Genomic DNA, 20,587 nt, shown 5'->3' on the forward strand with positions numbered 1-20,587 from the left:
GACATAAGGGAATTGGGAACAAATAGGGATCAGATGTAGATTCCAAGAGCATATCACCAATGTACTTAGTTGGAGATCACCTATAAGTCTCATCCGGACACAAGAACAAAATCCAACAAAGAGGAATACACTCAAATGCTTACATTATACATTAAAAAATAACAAATATACTAATACATAACAGAGAGATGATTTACAAGGAAATCAATATCATCTCCCAAAACAATAACTATGCATTTGACCGTTTCCCTCCCAGTCAGGACTCCGACCAGGGCCAGGAAAAAAACTAAGTAATCTCATTCCAAGACAAAGACAGAAGGCATGTTGGAAAACAGATATAAGGGGATAGAAGACACAGTGTGTACCTCCCTGCCCGCTATGGGAGGTCAGGATCCCCACCCAGGAAAGCAGAAAGAAATCGTAAACGGCGTAGATACTCAAATGCTCGCTTGACAGCGTCAAAAATGTCCAAAATCAAAATGGCATTTTTCAATATGAATAATAAAATACTGCCGTACTCTGGAGAAAAAAAATCATATTTAAAATTTGGCCAGAAAACCCGTCCTTCAAATATAGATCGATTTAAATAACCCTCATCCTGGCAAAATCTCTCAAACCTGGGATAAAGGAAGATTTTCCAAAGTCCCAGGTTTGAGAGTTTTTGCCAAGATGAGTCATTTAAATCGACCGATATTTGAAGGAGGAGTTTTCTGGCCAAATTTTTAAATAATATGGTTTGTTTGATTTTTTCCATAGTACGAGAGTATACAGTGTTTCAATGTGAAATTATTTTGACCATTATTCAGTTGGTGACTGGTACATCAAAAGTGTGCGATGCAAATACTTAATAAAAAAATGGACACGAAACTATTTAGAACCGAAGTTTAATGAATTTTAATTGCGTCGAATTCGAATAAAACGTTATAAAAATCAACTTTCCAATAAAAGGCGGAAGTTTATTGTTAGTTTTTGACAGAACGACAATTTAACCCTTTACAGCCAGCTAGCTCAGAGGAAATGAATATTAATGGTTTCTGCCCACGACGTTTACTTGATCCAGAAGGAGGGGGGGGGGGGGGGTTCCCGGTAGCTCAAATTGTAACCGATCGTGTCAAAACGGTAATATGTAGGGGGAAACCAGATGCCCTTAAAAATGAATTACTGTGAGCTTTTATAAGCGCAATATCCACTAAACGTGCTCAAATGGCTTTACAAGGGTCCCGTCCCAGACCAACTGCAACACGTAACATGTAGAACGAGACATGACGCTTGTTAGGCGATATTACAATTTTTTTCTTCCAAAAGGGACAGCGCTGTTAACGGCCAGGTATTCATTTTACACCTTAGTACGGTGAGTGAAGAGGCTTTTACAAGGACTTAACTGTGCGCCGAGCGAGACTCGTACCCAGGCCCTTCCAATCCGAAAGCGAGTGTCATACCACAAGACAACATGGCTTATTTTATAAGACTAGTGAGGAGAACAAGCAATATTTGCGGGGAAAAAAGGCTATAACGAATAGGTACTCATCTATTTTAATTATTATACTATTGTATTGTGGAAATTAGCATAGACCGATACGAATCTTTTGAGCCATCAACGATCGAATAATAATAATAATAATAATAACAACAACAACAACAACAACAACAACAACAACAACAACAACAATACAACAACAACACAACAACAACAACAACAACAACAACACAACAACAACAAAACAATAACAATAACAATAACAATAACAATAACAATAAATAATAATAATAATAATAATAATATAATATAATAATAATAATAATAATAATAATAATAATAATAATAATAATAATAATAATAATAATAATAATAATAATAATAAATAATAATAATAATAATTAATAATAATAATAATAATAATAAATAAATAATAATAATAATAATAAAATAGATAATAATAATAATAAAATGATAAAATAATAAAAAATAATAATAATAAACAAGGTGCGTGCAAATGAGTCTAGTGAAAAGGGACGGCCAGATGGTGATGCTCAACATCTAATGATCGATCACGCTTCTTCACGTTGCTTTACTTCTGTGACGAGACGCGACACCAACCATACCGTTGAGTCACCAAGCCATACATACCAGTGCTGTCGACTTTTGTTTTTATCGCATAACGGAATGTCATCACGTGAAGTCTCGTGACTTGTGAGATTCTACACAGCTGGACGGTCTTGTGATTGGCTTTTTTTAAAAATTCCTCAATCGTAATTATGGAAACTTGGGAACAGTGATGCCCACAGACTAGAGCCCTGTGTAATCTGTGGTGATGCCTGCCGGAAATGTCAGACAGCCCCAGAGACCAACAGCCCCAGAGACCAACGATCACATCGTCCTCCACTGTCCAGTCACTAAATACTTGAAGGTGACTATGAAACATTCCTTAGGGCGGAGGAGGAAGATTTTCGAAGCTGGGTTGACAAAATGAATTTGGGGGTGTAGCCATACGCTACTAATACTTACTAATCGTAATTATAATATAAAAAATCAAGTGGTCCTTCAGAGCTGAGGTTTATCCCGGTTTTCATAGCGTGAAACGGACAAGAGCAATTGCTTGCTACTCTTTGAATAGGACGCTAGAGAATCACAAAGTACTTTCCGCCAGGTCTTAAAGACCTAGCTACTACTCAATCACTGCTCCGGTGGACAAGGTAGATCAGGAGAAAAAAAATAATCTTGACGACTTCAGCCGGGATTGATCTCGGTTCATTTGTAGGTAAATCGAGTGCTCTATTAACTGAGCCTTGCTCGGCGCATAGTTAAGTCCTTGGCAAAAAAAACCTTTACTCACATTCTCTCACCGTACTTCAGGTGTAAAATAAGTACCTATCCGTTAACAAAAATGTAATATCGTCTAACAGGCGTCATATTTATTGTCCCGTTCTATAAGTTACGTGTTCCTGTTGGTCAGGGACCCTTTGTAAAGCGCTTTGAGCACGATTAGTGGACATTGCCCTATATAAAAGCTCAAAAGCTCAACTTGTCAGATCTTATGAATAGCGACTATACAGTTGAGTTGTCACAAGATTCAAAATATTATAGAGTATTCTTGATCTTCTACGATTGGAATTTCGAACTGTTCACAATTTTTTTTTAAATAATCAAAATTGAATTTTTATATAGCGCATTATCCACTAAACGTGCACAAAGCGCTTTACAAGAGTTCCCTGGCCAACATCAACACTTAACATTTGAGACGGGACATGACGCCTGTTAGGCGATAATACAGACAGAGACAACGCTGTTAACGACCAAGTACTCATTTTACACCTGAATACCGTGAGAGAATGTGAGTAAAGAGACTTTTCCAAGGATTCAACTAAGCGCCGAGCAAGGCTCGAACCCAGTACCCTCCGATCCGAAAGCGAGTGTCATACCACATGACCACATAGCCGCACAATGAGCGTTTCAAAGGTCGCGCATCGGCGGCATCCGGATTTTGTTTGAAATTCCAAACGTATGAATTCAAGAATACTTTATTATCGCTTTGACAACGTGTTTTGGTTGTTTTTTATCTCTTGTTTTAATTAATGAACGTCATCAGATCATATCTCGTGACACAAGTAAGTGACTCTGCCGTCAGGTGATAGGATTTTAAAATATAAAAAACTCTTCTTCATAATAATTATCTGTGTAAATTTTAAATATTATAGTTGTATGGTTCTTCTTCTCCCTCCCTCTCTCTCTCTCTCTCTCTCTCTCTCTCTCTCTCTCTCTCTCTCTCTCTCTCTCTCTCTCTCTCTCTCTCTCTCTGTCCCATCTCTCTATTTCTCCTCTCTCTATTTCTCCTCTCTCTCCCTCTCTCTCTTTCCTGCTCTCTCATTAAATTCCTTTCGCAAGGAAAAAACAAAACAAAAAACAAACCATATATCGACAGCGGGACTCTGAACTCGAATTTCCTGTGTGGATGGTAAATAATGCGCTAACCACTCGACAATCTCAATGCACTTTAAAATTCTATACTTATTGCACCCAGAGCTACATAGAACCATAATATCGCTTATCGTTATTATTTTTGTACTTGTGTTACTAAGCTGCTAGAAAACAAATAATGAATAAAAAATGAATAAAACGACTTCAAAAAGAACGAAATACCAAACACGGAACGCACGTTTCGGGCTCAAAACCCATTTTCAGCCAATAACATTGATACATCACTTAAAATCAAGACAGACGGATTGGCACTTTTGTCCCAAGGACTGAAAGCTCATCATTTGATCAAAAAAGCTCTTTTTAAAAAAAAAAAAACCTCAACCCTTCACAAATCGCAGATGTCTTTGAAACATACTCGGTATCAGATGGCCCGAGAAAATCAGTAATAAAGACGTGTGGTTAAAGTTAAAAGTTGGACAAGACGATATTATGATTCAATAGTCTGATGTCACGTACATCCAGCAACCAGCAGCTTGGTTCTAAACAAAGAAAATCGTTACTTTTTATTCTTCATGCTGGTTAAGAACTTTTTCACATGTATAAAAGTCAAAACATGATCAGAATTATTTCTTTCTCCCCTGGATACACTTTTATGCTCGTCGGAGAAATATTTCATAAGGGCGTCCGCCATTGTTCCGATAGTTTAGAACCAAGTTACTAAGTTCCTACGCGTCATTACGAGGGAAGTGACGTCACCCTATTAGCAAACAAGTCTCAACAAGACAATGGAAATGAATTGACCGCAATTTCATAAAACCAACAGTAGCAGACATTACTCACCTAAGATATAAATAAACGCACATATCTCAAGGAATTTAACAATTAAAGACATTCTTTCATAGCGATAAACAATGTTCCAATATTACTGAAATGAAAATGATCGCCCCGCCCCCTTTTGTTTTCTAAACTTCCTGAAAAAAAACCACACACACACACACACACACACACACACACACACACACAAACACACACACACACAAAATATAATAAAACACTCAATCATAATTAATTGTAAAATAACACATTACACACACGATTTAAAAAAATAAAAAAACAAAAAACAAAAAAACAAAAAAAAAAAAAACACGATGTGTCATACAGCGAGATATCATTTACCATTTCTACCACACATCAGATACGTTATCACATATATGTTCAATCACTTGTACGAAGATTATTTTAGGTAATTTTTATCAATAGGAATTCGCGTATTACATTAAAATTATGGTATGCCATTCCCCCACGATATCATAAGACATCGTTGCCTAGGCATTTCACGTAGGAATATATATATATATTATATATATATATATATATATATATATATATATAATATATATATATATATATATATATATATATATATATATATATAGATAGATAATTCATCAAAAAAGATGCCTGATGTCAACAAGAATCACACATGTTGTCCAAGTGAGAAAATTGGGGGTTAATAATCTTGTTTAATACACGTATTAACTTAATTCAGTTAAAAATATTTCCTTTTATGGTAGGTACGAATTTTTAAAATTACTTTTTTGTTTTGTTTTGTTAAGGGCTGCCTTGTTTTGATTATTTTTTTTCTGCTTGAATGTCTTTGGTGGATTTGGTATCGGTATCAACCTATTTATTTATTTGTTCATTCATTTATTTGTCAATTAATTATTTATTAATGTGTATATTTATTCATTATTTAAATATATTCATTTTATCCTTCCCTTAAATCAATTGAGCTTGCTGTCCATTTATCTACTTATTATTTATTTGTTTATTTTATTTATTTATTTATTTATTAAAAGTTATTTATCTATTATTCATGTATTTATTAATTTACTTATTCATTTATGTATATTTAACATACATTATATCTTGGGTCAATTTTACATTCCTTTTTCTGAGCTTTGTATCTTAATTCCCCCCCCCCCCCCCCCCCCCCCCCCCCCGCGCAAACCATCATCTCACCCAAGTGTTACGAAATCCAATCCCATCCAATTATCTCCCTTAGATGAAAAGCAATCTATGTCGGCTAGAAGCAGCAGATCGGGGTCTGTTGCTCCGTCAGTCTATATTTATATCCAACTACATCAGCCTCAAAAGGGATTACTTAACCACTCTCAACATGCAAAGGCTATTATTCTAAATATAGAACAACTGCTCGTTCAACATAAGCCACGCACGGCCAAGCTATCCTACTTCTAATGTAGGTAATGCGATGGATGGATGGATGGATGGATGGATGGATTGGATGGATGGATGAGATGGATGGATAAAACAAGCGGTCAATCAGATGGGTCAAGGGCAAGGGTGAGTTATTTCCCCCTTTTCTTCAAATCAAAAGCTACATTCTGGTGATGTCATAGTGATAGTAAAGTTATGGATCAAAGAGAATTTTTTTTCTTCTGTTTTTTAAGAGTTTAACCGCGCCGCTTGCAACACATTTAGGTCATATCAGCGCCAGTAAAACGGAAGAAAATAGGATAGTCAAAGAATTCTAGAATTACAATAAAAGCATTCAAGAAAAAGTACGACGAAGGGGAATTAGTTCGAATATGGAACAAATGCAGATTTCAAGAGCACACTATCATCATGTACTTAGTTTGAGATCACCTGAAACTCTCATCATCCTGACATGACACAAACACGGGTCCCACTGAGAGGAACACACTCAATGTTTACAAATCATACGTAAAAACAAAAGCGCTAGGACAAACCAAGTAATCCATTCCAAGACGAAGACAGAAAGCAGATATAGAGGGATAGAATAGAAGATAGATGACACAGCATGTGGTCAAAAAACTCCACCCTGTCCTTCACCGTATTCACATCACTTAAAATTAACCTTTTAACACAAACACCAACCGAGGACAATCATAAGGTCATCATCCATAAACTACAACTATCACTCGAGGGTCGGCTAGCAAAAACCACAAGACCTAGAACTCGTTACTGATGTTTTGCGTTTAAGTAAATTATTCACCAGCTCTATCAGCCATATTAATCGTACCAGCTCACAAAACTACGTTTCGCCTTAAACGTTTACGTCTGACGGAGAGCATTTAGTTAGAACGAATCACCCAACTTGCGGTGGTCTAAAAGACCATAATAAAGAGCCGAGTGACGTCATCTTCATTCGTTCTATATTTTCCACGTGATAAGTCTTTTAACCCCCCCCCCCCCCCCCCCCCCGAAAAAAAAACAGGCTTATCAGACAAGCGCGGATTCATGGTCTTGTGGTTTAATACTCGGTTTGATCTGTAGGTACCAACTGCTGTAGGAATAGCAGAGCTGATTTCTTGGAAAAGGAGCTTTTTACTCATTTTCTCACTGTACTCGGGTATAAAATGAGTACCAGGCCGATAACAGCGCCGTCTCTGTCTGAGAAGTTTGTAAAATTGCCTAACACACAGACGTCATGTCTCGTCCTAATTATTAAATGTTTCTGTTGGCTTGGGACCCCATGGAAAGCGCTTGAACACGTTTGTGGTTCTGGGTTGTTTTTTTTTCTTGGGCAAGATTATTAATCCCCAATTTTCTCACTTGGACAACATGGGTGATTCCTGTCGACATCAGACATTCTGTTTGAGGAATTATCTATATTCCTTCGTGGAATGACAAGGCGACGATATCTTATGATTTATGATGTCGTGGTGGAAGGGCATAATTAAAAAATAAAAATTTGAGCTTCAAGCAACAAAATTTGCATTTTTGACCAATTACAAAGCGCTTTGAGTACATCATCTACCGGGCTATAATATAACAGCTCAAGTTATAGTTAAGCGCTTGCTTAAGAGACTCGTAATACTATCAAGTATTTAAGTGGTATCATTTATCTAGTTGTTTCGGGTGATTTGAGTGCAAACGGACGGTCAATGTCCTACTACTGTGTGCAACTGCTAAAAACTGGCCAAACAACATTTTTCCATTTTTAGCTAGAAAACTATGTAAAACTATGTATTTTAATCAAAAACCTCTGATTTTACTTCACACTTCAAAAGACAATTGTTTTCAATGACCCAATTTACAAGGGGTCCATATCCAACAGCAATACTTAACATTTAGGACGAGACGACATGAAGCCTTTTAGGCGATATCAATATTATAATTTTATATCCCGACAAGGCTGTTACGGACCAGGTAGGTACTCAATTTACACCAGAGTACGATGAGAGAACGTGACTGATCGACCACAAAACAGAATTACGTCGAAAGTCTCCGGGCACCTTTTTTCAGGTCTGAAAACTGAACGCATTTATGGGATTGATTTAACATTGTTTATGTTGTTTGTTTGTTTTGTTTTTAAGAGTTTTACGACACTTGCAACACATTAAGGTCATATCAGCGCCAGTAAAAAGGAATAAAATGGGATAGTAAAAAGTTCTAGAATTACAATTAAAGCACCCAAGAAAAGGTAAGACAAAGGGGAATTGGTTCAAATAAGAAACGTGTAGATTCCAAGAGCACACTATCAAAGTACTTAGTTTGAGATCACTAAAAGTCTCATCAGGACACAAGCATAGGACCCCACTAAGAGGAATACATTCAAATGTTTTACAAATCATATAATATAAAGAAGACATCATACAGTGAATAACAGAGAAATGATTTACAATTAAAAAAATATCATCTCCCAAAACTAACAATAGATTTGACTGTTTCCCTCTCAGCCAGGGCATCGGGCCAGGACCAGGACAAAACCCAAGTAATGTTTTTCCAAGACAAAGAAAGAAAGCAAGTTGGAAAACCGATATAGGGGGATAGAAGACGCAGGAAGTACCTCTCTGTCCACTGTGGGAGGTCAAGAACCCCACCCAGTTGTTTATGTTGCAATGGGCACTGTTTACTTTGGTTTCAGAGTATTCCCATGACAACAAAGAGCCCATAACAAGTTGAGTTATCAGACCTGTAACTAAGTAACACGTAGGACTCGAACCCTGGACTTTCCGGTCCGAATGCGAGTGTCATACCACAAGACTTAGACAATATAGCCGCATTAAACAAAACAAAACAAAACAAAACTTTTTTTTTTTTTACTCTCATTGTGTTGCTCTCAGCTCATTGTGAATTGTGCGGGGCCATGCTAGTTGACCTTGTCTGACCTTTTTGCCATACCTATCATAGTTTTCCATCATGGTATAACATAAACAATCAGTATTCGGAGTTGACGCCGGGAAATAACAAACCGGTTATATGCAATATAGAATGAACGGAGTGAAAATGTGTAAAGAGTGAACATTTATTTATATATAGAGCATTTCCACGGATTTACCATGCTAAATGCGCTTAACAATAATTCATTTCTTCCCCTAGCAGGCCATAACAATAATAATAAAATGTCATACTAGTCGCCTGTTATGCGTCCATTCTGTACTAATACACTTAAAACAATATCCAATCTGCCTCTGTCAGCTACTTATTAACACATGGGGTCGAGTGAGGTAATGAGTGTAATACGTGTTAAAAGTCTTAAGCAAACGATCACTGTCACCAATCCGACCACTGATCACGCTTAACATCGCTTTACTTTTGATACAAGACGAGTCACCGCAACGCACCGCAACGCACCGCAAGGCTAACGAGCCATACACAAGTGACGTCACGTTGCTCTCTCGTTGCTATTGATGTTCGACTTCCTCGACTGCATAAACTCAAACAGAAAATTGGACATTCCTTATTTCTTCTTTTAGTAATTATATCAATTGTGTATGACAATCAGTCGGAAGGTGAAAATTTTGGATTTTATTTATTTATTTATTTATTATTTTCTGAAAGAATATGGTCCCCAGAGCATTTTAATCTTTATTTGAAGTAGATCGGGTGAATTTTCATGAAGTTATGGTCAGATAATGTATGGGAAAGGTATCCAGCAACTTTTCCCAAATTAATTTCATACTTTTCCAAAGTGAAATCAAGCTTTGATATTTCCCGAACATGTACAAAGAGGGTTGATTAATCATTTATGACAAGAACTAATTTTTTGATAAAAATGATCTAACTTGGCAATAACTCAGTTGAAACCTATTCACCATCACCATGTCATTAACTGTAATTGGTTTCAATAGTCTGATGTCATGTCCACACAGCAACGAGCAGCTTGGTTCTGAACAAAGAAAATCGGTACTTTTTTATTCTTCATGCTCGCTACAACTTTTTCACATGTCATGTGATCAGAATGTATAAAAGTCAAAACATGATCAGATTTATAATGTTTTTCTCCTCTGGATACACTTTTATGCTGGTCGGAGAAGTATTTCATAAAGGCGCCCGCCATTCATTGTTCCGATAGTTTAGAACCAGTTACTTAGTTACAATGCGTCATTACGAGGGAAGTGACGTCACGACTGTTGAACCGTAGCCATCGTTAACATATAGCCTGACACAAGAACCCTCCAGGACTGGCAGTGTGACGTCATTTTTTAGGTTTGTGTAGCGTCTAGTGAGTTGTTTACAGTAGAGCTCAAGGAAATAAGTTATTTCATTGGTTTAACTATTGAATACAACTCACGATTTGTTTTCTTTTGTGACAAAAGACTGGCATTTTGACGTCATTTTTTGGTCAGTGTCAGGCTATTACTTTACGATGGCTCCGGTTGAACCCTATAGATAGTATGCGCGTGGCTAAGAAGTTCACAACTTTGCCACCCGGAAGTATAACGGACCAACACACAAAACTGTGTGTAACCACAAACGTTTATAGTCTGGTAATACAGTTTAGTGAGAAGTACTCATAAACGCGGATGGCAAAAAACAATAACAAAGACGTGAGTGACGTCATCTAACTATCTATTGGTCAGAATAAATGATAACTTTCTGAAATCAGGCCGAAGCCCTCGACGCAGTGACTAATGGCTATTTATTATCTGATCTACTATAGGAAACGTACAGCACAAAGCTATGACTATTGAGATTCCTTACTCACTGACCGTGCGTGCGTTCAAGGACGATACCTAGATTATCTCACGCACAAACTACGCAGATGTACGTACGTGAGGCAACGTTAAAATTTGAATGATGGGTTTATAAGTGGTAGTGGTGGTGGTGGTGAGTTGGGCGTGGTACTTGTTATAAATTGATGTATAATAAGATAGACAGACAGATAAATGGATGGATGGATAATTAGATAGACGGACAGATAAATGGATGGATGGATAATTAGATAGACAGACAGATGGATGGATGGATGGATGGATGGATGGATGGATGGATGGATGGATGGATGGATGGATGGATGGATAGATAGATAGATAATAGATAGATAGATAGATATATGGATAGATAGATAGATAGATAGATAGATAGATAGATAGATGGATAGATAAATAGATAGATAGATAGATAGATAGATAGATAGATAGATAAATAGATAGATAGATAGATAGATAGATAGATTAGATTAGATAGATTAGATACATTAGATACATTAGATAGATAGATAGATAGATAGATAGATAGAGATAGATAGACGGATAGACAGATAGACAGATAGATAGACAGATAGACAGATAGATAGATAGATAGATAGATAGATAGATAGATAGATAGATAGATAGATAGATAGATAGATAGATACATATATGGATAGATGGATAGATAGATAGATAGATAGATAGATAGATAGATAGATAGATAGATAGATAGATAGATAGATAGATAGATAGATGATAGATAGATAGAAGGATGAATATATTACGGATGGATGGAAGGATGGATGGAAGTATGGATTGGTGGGTGTGTGGATAAATGATGGGTATAGAGTGACTTCAGGCAGCAGGTGAATGATATGAGTTGAACTATCGGCACTTGGGTAAGAAAAAAAATCGCCAAAATTTGAGTTTTGTGGGGAGGTGGGGGGGGGGGGGGGGTCATTGTACGGCTGTGCTGTCTGTAGACCCGACAGGCATAGACCATCGCATATTACAAAGAAAAGAACGGAATAAACAATTCACAAGAATTTAGGTTGGGGGTCCTGATAGCTCAGTTGGTAGAGCACTCGCTTCACACGCAAAGGGACCGAGGTCGATCCCGGGTGCAGTCGAGATTTTTTTTCTGAGCCCCCCCCCCCCCCCCCCCCCCCCCACTTTCTGACCACCCAGCAGTTTTTGAGTAGCTCGATCTCGGGATCTGGCGGAAAGTACTTTGCGATAGACTAGCGCCCCAGCCAACGGGTAGCAAGAAATTGCTATTGTTAGGTCGAAAAGTACTTTTGCGATTGCCTAACGTCCTGTCCAAAAGAAGCAATCAATCGCCATTGCCCGATGCACGCAATAGAAATCGGGATAAACTCTAGCTAATAAAACTGAAAGGAAAGAAGACAAAGAATCTATGAATTGGGGGGACTCACCAGATCGGAAACAGTCAGCTAGCGTTCCTCCACCAGCCGTCTTGCGTGCCTTGAGCTTCTCCATTAAGTCCTTAGTCAGGTATTTCTTGAGGAGAGACTTGTTCTCTTCGCAGGCGGACAGCGTGGCAAACAGTTCATCTGCTTCGTTCACTTCAGCTGGAGGAGCCTCTTCAGCAGTCTACGGAAGATGGAGAAAAAAAAATAATGAGCAGATTTGTTATTTTTGAGGTTTCTCCTTTTAATCCAAATAAAGGAAGATGAATTAAAAGTTTGTTAGTTTTGTATTTGTTCTTAAGGGTTTTACGGTGCTTGCGATACATTTAGTGTGTCATGTCAGCGCCAGTAAAAGAAGAAAATGGGAGAATAAAAATATTCTAGATTTATAATCAAAGCACCCAAGAAAAAGACGCAGGTAAATTGGTTCAAATAGGGAACAAATGTAGATTCCAAGAGCACACCACCAAGTATGTACTTCGTTTGAGATCATCTTTAAAGTCTCATCCAGACACCAGCACAGGATCCCACTAAGAGGAGCACACTCAAATGTTTACAGAATACATAACTAACAATACGCAACAGAGAGATGATTTACAAGGGAAAATAATTTCAACTCCCAAAACTATACATATACATCTGACTGTTTCCCTCCCAGTCAAGAACTTTGTTTTGTTTGTTTTTAAGGGTTTTACGGCGCTTGCAACTAGTGCGGGGCGGTCCTTGGCAAGCTTAAGGACCACGGTCCTACGGTCCTTGGGAAATGAAGACCGCAAGGACCGGTCCTAGACCGGTCCGTTCATTCTTGAACCGTTAAAGACCGCTACACAATGAAAACCGTGGCCTACAGGAGTAAAACACACGGAGTAGTCACACTCATTTCAAATTGTAACCTAATTAGAGAAGAGGGGTGATGCCTTCTTTATTTGCTCACCGTACTTCATTGTTACTTCGATAATTTAATAAAATTTGAAATTTATCCCCATTAACGGAGATAATGGCATCGCCCAAGGCGTTGATCGAGTTGTTCGTGGCGTTGATACACACACGCAACTCCTACCCCCCCCCCCCCCCCCCCACACACACACACATTAGAGGGCAGCGAGCATTGAAGGGTAAGAGAGAGACGGGAAGTTATAATAAGAGGGGGTGGATGAGGTGATAAGAGGGGTCGATGGTGACTTTTCGCCAGATCTAACAAACTCAGCTACCCATTCATTGCTGAGTAGACAGGGATTCAGAAAAAAATCGACTGCACCCGGGATCGATCTCTGGCCCTTTGCGTATAAAGAGAGTGCTCTATCAACTGAGCTATCGGGTCCCCAAATATTCTATTGGACTTTTTTAAAATTCAGACGTTATAACTGGGTTTTTTGGAAGGAAGAAACTAATGAAACTCATATTATTTGATTAGTAAAAACACCAAACGAAATTTTAATATTGTATTATTTTAAATGACAACACTGCGATAGAAAGGAGTGGTGACAAGAGATGGACAAAAGAAAACAAAAAATCGGATTTGCTACTTGCTAGGTTCGACACACACACACACACACACACACACAAACACACACATCTTTTGTAGTCACATACATTTCAAACAATAACCCATTAGAGAAGAGGGGTCATGCCTTCACCATAGATCATTGTCATTGCGATCATTATGGTGTAGTAAATTTTGAAATTTACCCCGTATAATGGAATCGTCCAAGGCGTGCGCCTCCTGTTCCCCCCATCTCACACACGAAAGGGCGGTTTGCGGAGTGGAGGTTGGTGGTCGTCTGCCTGTATGGTCGTCTGTGTCGTTTAGTGTATGGCAAAGGGGTGGGTGCGATTAATTAAGTGGGATGGGTGGTGATTGGTGGAAGATAGGCAACCGAAGCAACGAATCGCTGGGGAAGTAGTAGGCTATGGCGCGAGACCGTAGGACCGTGGTCCTTGCAAGGACCGCCCCGCACTAGTTGAAAGGTGATAAGAAGTGAGGACCGCCGCCGATCTTCCCCTCAGGGACCGGTCTTCGGTTCACAGCTAAAAGACCGTCGGACCGCGGTCTAGACCGGTCTTCAGCGCGGCACTACTTGCAACACATTAAGACCAGTAAAAAGGATGAAAATTGGATAGTAAAAACATTCTGGATGTACAATTATAAGGACTTGAGGAAAAAATAAGACAAAGGGGAATGGTACAAATAGGGAAAGGGTGTAGATTCCAAGAGCACACTATCAGTGTACACTTAGTTTGAGATTACCTAAATATTTCATCCAGACAATAGCACAAGATCCCACTAAGAGGAATACACTCAAATGTTAACAAATCATATGTTAAAATAAATAAATAACAGTACTTAACAGAGAGATGATTTACAAGGAAAAAAATATAACCTCCCAAAACTATAACTATACATTCAACTGTTTCCCTCCCAGCCAAGGACTCCGGCCAAGGCCAGTACAAAACTTAGTAATCTCATTCCAAGATAAAGACAGAAAGCAATTGGAAAACAGATAAAGGGATATACAAGACACAGCAAGTACCTCAATGCCCACTATGGGAAATCGGGAACCCCACCCAGAGTCAAGGACTCCTGTTTGACCCAAACGCATGCCATGTAAACAGCAATTATAGACCTGCCAACCTTTTGAAAATGAAAAGAGGGACACCCGACCGAACTGAACATGCTTACGACGCAAACCATTTTAATCGTAAACGATAGAACCCCATATAATTACTTGAAATCCATAGTAAATAAAGTAGGGTCTAGAGTTTTTTTTATTATTATTATTTTCTTTTTATAGATTCGATTCTTTCTGTTTTGATTTTAATTTTTTGTTTATAGATTCGATTTTTTTTTTTTTTTTTTTAAGAAAATAATTTTCAAAAATGTTGGACGGCTTGGCGCAAATGCGGGACGGCCCCGCACAATGCGGGACGGTTGGCAGGCCTGCAATTAGTTGATGGAACACAGTACTGACCTTAGCATCGCACTCAGGCGTTGGATCTTCCGCTGCAGGGGCGGCGCTCTCCGGGGCTGAATTCTCGGCAGTGGAACTGCCGTTCTCTTTGACCTCTTCCTCTTTCTTGACTTCTGGCTTCTCCTCCTCCTCTTTCTTCGTTTCCTCCGCTGGGGGCTGCTCCGCCTGTTCTTCGGCCTTTGAGGGGACTCCGTCTGCCTTGGTTTCCTCAACTTTCTCCTCTGCTGGGGGGACGGCAGCTGCTTCGGTTTCTGCTGTTGACATGATGACTAGTGGGGCAGGGTGCTAAATCTGTCAATGAAGAAGAAACAGGAATATATTATTATAAGATAATGAAGCTGATGATGTCCGGTTTGTGGTCTTGTGTTGTGGTAAGGTCCTTAGTTCCGAGTCTGGCTGTGGTGGTGCGAAGTTTTGAAATTCTTCAGAGCCACTAATTAGGCCCTTGGAGCCGGAGTTTATCCCGGTTTCTACAGCGTGAAACGGACAATAGCAATTATTGATTGCGACCCTTTGGATAAGACTACGCTAGTATATCGCAAAGTACTTTCCGCCAGATCTAACAGACCAAACTACCCAATCACAACAGGGTGGACAGGGTTGAAGGGGGGGGGGGGTGTGAGAAAAAAAAATCTTGATTCCACCCGGGATCGATCTTGGTCCCTTTGCGTGAAATGCGAGTGCTCAATCAACCGAACTATTCTTCAAATTTAAAGTTTAAAATTGCAAGCCAAAATTGAAAACAAACAAAACAAAAAAGCGAATGAAAGAAAGATTTTTGTCCGTGTTTCACCAACAGATTATGCTGCTCCGACCGGCAAGCGCATCGACTGGGCAAACGTTTTGTGTTACCGGGGGGAAAAAACGTTATTTTATAATGAGCACAGGGAACACAGTTTACAGTCGGGTGGGTGGTATGCGACTTGTGTTCTCAGCAGATGGGTCCCGTCATACGGTTGGAGGAACAACTCTATTATTGTTGAGGTTATGGTAAATATTATAACAATATCATGGTCAGTTATCTTTGAGCTGGAAGCTTTAAAATCAGCAAGCTATCTGGGTAGACATGTGTCGGGGGTATGCGTGATAGCATATTTGTGACCCTTCGCCTCAAAACAGTATTAAGTCGGGTTGGTTAAGATCGGAATGTCCTAGGTTCGAGCCTCGTTGGCGCATAGATGAGTCCTTGGAAAAGGCACTTTAATAACATTCTCTCACCGTATTCAGGTGTAAAATGAGTACCTGGCCATTAACATCGTTGTCTCTTGTCAGAAAATATTGTACTAACGCCTAACAGGCGTCAAGTCCCGTCCTAAATGCTAAGTGTTGCTGTTAGCCAGGAACCTCTTGTAAAGCCCTTTGATCACGTTTAGTGGATATTGCTCTATATAAAAGCTCTTTTATTATTATTATTATTATTATTATTATTATTATTATTATTATTATTATTATTATTATTATTATTATTATATTATTATTATTATTATTATTTTAACGCGAATGCTCTCCAAATTGGGTATCTGGACCCTGTCTGAGCTTGAGTAGATTTTTGAAATTCACATTAATGTGACTTAATTTTGGAATAGGCACAGATTGATGCAACATAGAAATCAGAAAAAGGTGTGAATGATTCGGTGCCAGACAAAGCAAAACCCTTTCCATACCAACTATAGGAAAATAGGGGCGAGGACGAGAGACGCATGCGCACAACCAACATGATGTTCTCTCTCTAATAATTTTTCCGCCGGTGACGTCACCGACTATGGGTGACGTCCAATCAAGGGACGATACTCTTCCGCTAATCTCATTCCCTATATGATACACCAAACATTTATCTTATTCAAATTTCTCTTGTACATCATAAAATTTAAAGAAAAGGAACAGTGTGTTGTAGAGCATGTTTTGCTAAAGGAATTATGTATGGCAAGAACTTTACTGTTATTGTGTTTTGAGTGATAAAAAAAATATTTTTGTGTTGGGTGTGAAGTTTTGGGGAAAATCCTAAAAATGGCTGGTAAGGAGAGAGGAGTTAAGGTGAATAATTTAGGAAGAGGCACGGATGCAAGATAGAAATCAGAAAAAGGTGTGAACGATACGGTGCCAGACAAAGCAAATCTTCCAATAATTTTAACAAAGAAACAAGCTGTTCTGGGGATCAAACCTCAAACCTCCTGATATTCGATCTCCAGTCAAAGAAGACTTGATTTATGGGATTGTTTTCTTTATATTTTTCTTTCTACTTTTTAAAATAAATGTGACCCTTCGCCTCAAAACGGTATTAAGTCGGGTTGGTTAAGATGTTGAAAATTGAATTTATAGCCAGAAATATCATACTTGTATTGATTTTGTATGTTTTATTGATGAGAATGGATAACATACTTTAGGGTGCTAATGCCAACAGCTTATATTTTTGATCAGTTTAACATTAAATCCGACTTTTAAGCATATGATTCGTTCCGACATAATACCGTTTTGGGACGATGAGTCACAAATAATATTTTTCAACAGTAACCGAAACAGCCATAGACAGCTATAAAGATTTGTCTTAAATATAGAAAAAATAACAAATAAGCCAACTGAACTCTAAGAGAAAGTAGATCCATTCTTCTCAGCTTACATCTGCACAAGATAAGATTATTTTCGTTTCGGTATTTTGAAAGTAAACTTTTCTCCATGAATAAACCCATTCAGTATCACGTTTTGAAAAACTTTTAAAAGAACTTTGCCCCTGGGTTACGGTGGCCTCAAAGGGAAGACAAAAAAAAACCCACCCAACTAACTTTTCTAGTGGTATCCACTTTATACAAGTGAAGACACTAAGTGAAGAATTGGCGGCAATGATATGAAACAGTCCGAGGTGAAATGAAAGAGATAGCGAAATCAGCTCTAGTATACCTATTATATTGTATTTATTATTTGCGTAAAAAATTACTTCGATGGAAATCTAGGTCACCATCTCTCGAAATGCAAAAACCAGACATAAACAGCACCGTGTCAAAATGGAGAGTTCAAATACCACGCATGCGCTGCTATTTGAAGCTATTTGTAACGTTAATATTTATTACCCTTAAAAGAAAATCAGTATGTTACATGACTTTCGATAACGAGAAGAAAAAGAGAGAAAAAAATAAGGGGAAGGAGGCGTTGGAGAGAAAAGAAAAAGAAAAAAAAATTAGATAAAAGTTTGATATATTATCTTACTCACGCGAGATGGCAAAGAGCAGATTCAGTTATACGCTACACAATCAAAATAAACAACATTCGAAAGGAAAGATATATTACTTGCCGGTTTCATTCAAGCGTGCAACAATTTACAAACACACACACACACTAATACACACACACACACACACACACACACCCAACCGGTAGCCTAACCCTGCTCAATTTTACATACTATATCATCATCATCATCATCACCATCATCATCATCCACTATTACTCTGTCGTACTATAAGGAAAAAACAAAAAACAACACCCCCCCCCCCCCCCCCCCCCCCTCCCCCCAAAAAAAAGAAAAAAATAAATAAAACACACACACGTGTCTCAAAATTTGCCCAGAAAACTCATCCTTCAAATATCGATCGATTAGATTGACTCATCTGGGCAAATACTCTCAAACCTGGGATTTGCTATGTCTCAGGTTTGTGAGTTTTTGACAAGGAGGGAGTCATTTTAATAAATCGATCAATATTTGAAGGATGAGTTTTCTGGCCAAAATTTTAAGCACTTGTTTTTTTTTTTTTTTTGTCTCCAGAATACGCCAGTTAAGTTCTACATTACCACGTTACATTACCACTGTTGCTACTATCGTTAGTAATAAGTTATCGTTTTTAGACAAGTGTTTGAGAAGCTGTGAGCAGAGAAAGGTACTCATACTGAACTTTTTAAAAACTGTTTGATCGAACAGTCAATCTTCATTTTCGTCACTTAAAATGCTTTTCCCGGGAAAGTGTAACAATTTAGAAGAGAAAAAAGGTCCTTCTGAGCCATTCGGCCCACGGAGCCGTAGATTATCAGACCGTTTCTATAGCGTGAAATGGACAAGAGAAATTGATTGTTACCATTTGGATAGGACGCTAGTCAGTCTATCGCAAAGTATTTTCCACCAAACCTAACAGACTCAGCTACCCATTCACTGCGGACAGAGAGAGAGAGAGAGAGAGAGAGAGAGAGAGAGAGAGAGAGAGAGAGAGAGAGAGAGAGAGAGAGAGAGGGGGGTGTCAGAAAAAATATTCGACTACACCCGAGATCGATCTCGGTTCCCTTGCTTGCGTGTGAAACGCGAGCTCTACCAACTGAGCCATCGGGACCACCGGAAGATAAAAGCTGAAAGTGTGTATGAAACAGTGCCAGTCAAATCAGATAAACATATTATCCATCCTAAAAAGGTCTAGTTGTAGGATACTGGCATTCAGAGTGCTAAGGTTCAGGTTCTAGTCCCGCTCTAAGCGAGCGGCACGCGACTGACTTCTTGAAAAAGGATCTCTGTTTTGTTTTTGAGGGTTTTACGTCGCTTGCAACACATTAAGGTCATTTCAGCGCCAATAAGGGGCAGCGTGGCTCAGTGGTACGGTCTTTGCTTCCTACCCGAAAGATACTGAGTTCAATCCCCAGCCGCTGCGTTGTGTGGCCTTGAGCAAGTCACCTCGCCTTAGCTCACTTTGCGGCGCTGCTCTGCGGCTGACGCCTGGGTTAATTCCAGTCTTCCCTTGGAATAGACCCTAAAGACAAATTTCCCCTTGGGGATGAATAAAGGGAATTTTATTTTATTTTATTTTTATTTATTTATTTTATTTAAAAAGGGGAAGAAAATGGGATATTAAAAAGTTATAGAATTACAATTAAAGCATCCAAGAAAAGGTAAGACAAAGGGGAATTGGTTCAAATAGGAAACAGATGTAGATTCCAAGAGCACACTATCAAAGTTCTTAGTTTGAGATCACCTTAAAGTCTCATCCAGGCACAAGCACAGGTCATCACTGAGAGGAATACACTCAAATATTTAATTCAAATCATATTATAATACATAAACAAAACATAATACAGTGCATAACAGAGAGACAATTTACAAGGAAAAAATATCATCTCCCAAAACTAACTATACATTTGACTGTTTCCCTCCCAGCCAGGGTATCCCACCAGGGCCATGACAAAACCAAGTAAACTCATTCCAAGACAAAGACAGAAAGCATGTTGGAAAACAGACATAGGGGCATAGAAGACAAAGTATGTACCTCCCTGCCCACCCAGAAAAAGGATCTCTAATCATATTCTCTCACCGTACTCCGGTGTAAAATGAGCATTTGG

At 38.6% G+C, this 20,587-nt stretch overlaps 1 protein-coding gene across 2 annotated transcripts in view; it reads right to left on the minus strand.

Annotated features, from left to right (window-relative positions):
• The window catches only part of LOC144967511 (taurocyamine kinase-like), a 144,201-nt gene that overhangs the window by 66,550 nt on the left and 57,064 nt on the right, over positions 1-20,587 (minus strand). For both annotated transcript variants that reach the window (XM_078904882.1, XM_078904881.1), the window contains exons 2-3: positions 15,278-15,568; positions 12,315-12,492 (exon numbers count right to left, since the gene is read on the minus strand). In XM_078904882.1, the coding sequence (XP_078761008.1) occupies positions 12,315-12,492; positions 15,278-15,541 (442 nt within the window). In that variant the 5' untranslated portion in view covers positions 15,542-15,568. The remainder of the gene's footprint in view (positions 1-12,314; positions 12,493-15,277; positions 15,569-20,587) is intronic.

Source organism: Berghia stephanieae, chromosome 3 (genome assembly GCF_034508935.2).
Source record: "Berghia stephanieae isolate SIO BIC M18660-M18661 chromosome 3, UCSD_Bste_1.3, whole genome shotgun sequence".
Lineage (NCBI taxonomy): Eukaryota > Metazoa > Mollusca > Gastropoda > Nudibranchia > Aeolidiidae > Berghia > Berghia stephanieae.